Source organism: Sinocyclocheilus rhinocerous, unplaced genomic scaffold (assembly GCF_001515625.1).
Source record: "Sinocyclocheilus rhinocerous isolate Xijiao unplaced genomic scaffold, SAMN03320098_v1.1 scaffold3529, whole genome shotgun sequence".
Classification (NCBI taxonomy): domain Eukaryota; kingdom Metazoa; phylum Chordata; class Actinopteri; order Cypriniformes; family Cyprinidae; genus Sinocyclocheilus; species Sinocyclocheilus rhinocerous.
Window position 1 is genome coordinate 111,126 of NW_015638987.1, and position 2,191 is coordinate 113,316.

Consider the following 2,191-nt stretch of genomic DNA (forward strand, 5'->3'; position numbering starts at 1 on the left):
TGTGCTCCACACAGAGATCTGATCTGATCATCATCAGTCTGTCTGGAGTCACATGAAGAAACAGAACAAACTGAGACAGACTCAATCCAGAAGAACTGATGCTTCTAGAAACCTCCTGCAAAGCTACAGAGCTGTTAACAGTTTCAGGCACTTGTGTAAAAATGCTGTAAAATGAGGATGCTGTCATAAATAGATCAATTAACTTCTATTAACTAAATGAAATCAACATTTGGTGCGAGCATCTTTGTGTTTAAAGCAGCTTTTGTCCTCGGTGCACTTGAGCAGAGTTTCTCAGGAGCTTTGCAGGAGGTTTCTAGAAGCATCAGTTCTTCTGGATTGAGTCTGTCTCAGTTTGTTCTGTTTCTTCATGTGACTCCAGACAGACTGATGATGATCAGATCACATCTCTGTGTGCAGCACAAACATCTCACTGCATTATTACAATTAATGGCCAACTGGAAATGCAAACTGATATTTCCTACACAGCAAAGTCACAGTACTAGTGTTCTAATGATTGTGGCCAGCACTGTGTGTAAATGTACGTGTGGTTTTCTCTAGTTTGTTCTTGTTTCGTGTCGCGTGGATCGGCGTCTGATGAAGGCCAGACCTGGATTTCAAGCAGTTTAACCAAATGAGGTTTCAGCTCGAGGCAGATCGGATCATGTTTTGATTCTTTTATATTTGCTCTTGTTCGTTCCAGATGGAAATGAATTCAGAAGCGCTCGTGACTCATTCTAACTAGGGCCGCACCATAACAGACTCAAAAATATAATCACAATTATTGTTATTTTACGGTCAACTTTTTTTTATTTCATCAGAATTATATTATTATTTATAGTATGACATCAGAATGATTATAATAATGTAATTGTTATATTATTATAGAGTACTCTCACATAACCACAAATCAAGAGAACATTGATTCAGTCGCAGCAAACAACAGACCGACTCAATAGAGATCACTAAATTACAGCTTACACGATTGCGTGATAATGAACGCTTGTGACGCTCATTACTAGCGGTCGTCTGATGCTGGTTTTCTGACAGCTGATATCTTAGACAGCAGGGTGGCTGATATAAAGCCAGTATATATCATTTTTATTTATTTTAATTAATATTTAAGAAATTTGAAATAATTTGACAATGATAAATATGGAAAATAAATAGTGCTGTCAAATGATTAATCGCAACCAAAATAAAAGTTTTTGTTTACATAATATATGTGTGTGTACTGTGTATTTTTATGTATATATAAAAACACACACATACAGTATATATTTGGAAAATATTTACATGTATATATTTATATTCATATATATATATTTAATATATAAACAACATATTTTTCTTAAACATATATACACAGCACACACATATATTATGTAAACAAAAACTTTTATTTTGGATGTGATTAATCGTTTGAATCACTAAAAATAAACAGACTTATACTTTAGATGACAACTGCTTGATTCTGTAATCCTATAACAGTATTTTTCACAAATAAAGAAATGTTTAAAAATATATAAATAAGGAAGTAAACACTGTAAGCAACAGAGCACTCAGTATCTGGGGAGTTTGTGTGCATCGGGAATCATGTTGTTTTCAACTGAAGCCAAGGTTGAACTCATTTTACGTACAGCACACAGTGAAAATGACAGGATTATGAGCGAATAGTTTGAAATCATGAGTTTAAAGTGTGTGAAGCTGAACTCTCCTCTCAGCATTCAGTTACTCAGTTGGGTTCGTCACGCAGAAAACACACACTTCACAAGATCTCAGCTGGATTGCACCAAGTCTGCAGGGTTTGTGAAATTAAATCTTCTTTAGTCATTCAAAGATCTGTTTAAATGATATAAATGCGTATTTGCTGAATGCTGACTGCAAACGAGAGAGTATTATAATTAGGGATGTAACGATTCACTCAACTCACGATTCGAGTCACCATTTTTTTTTTTTTACAAAATGAGATTTAAGACAAATTATAAATTAAATGTGTCCTTTTATTATTGCTTGGACAAAATGCTGCACGTTTCTTTGTGAAATTGAAATATAACACTATAATAATATACTAATATAGCACTTGCATATTTCTGCTCTTTTCGTCTGCTAAATGACTAAATTTAAATATAATGTAAATGTAAATAACTAAACTAAATTGAAATTTTAAAACAAGCCCCAAATCAAATAAATA

At 33.4% G+C, this 2,191-nt stretch overlaps 1 protein-coding gene across 1 annotated transcript in view; it reads left to right on the forward strand.

Annotated features, from left to right (window-relative positions):
• fbxl3b (F-box and leucine-rich repeat protein 3b) overlaps positions 1-22 on the forward strand; it is a 3,653-nt gene extending 3,631 nt beyond the window's left edge. Inside the window, exon 5 of the mRNA XM_016566385.1 lies at positions 15-22. Within this exon, the coding sequence (XP_016421871.1) occupies positions 15-22 (8 nt within the window). The remainder of the gene's footprint in view (positions 1-14) is intronic.
• The last annotated feature ends 2,169 nt before the right edge of the window (positions 23-2,191 follow it).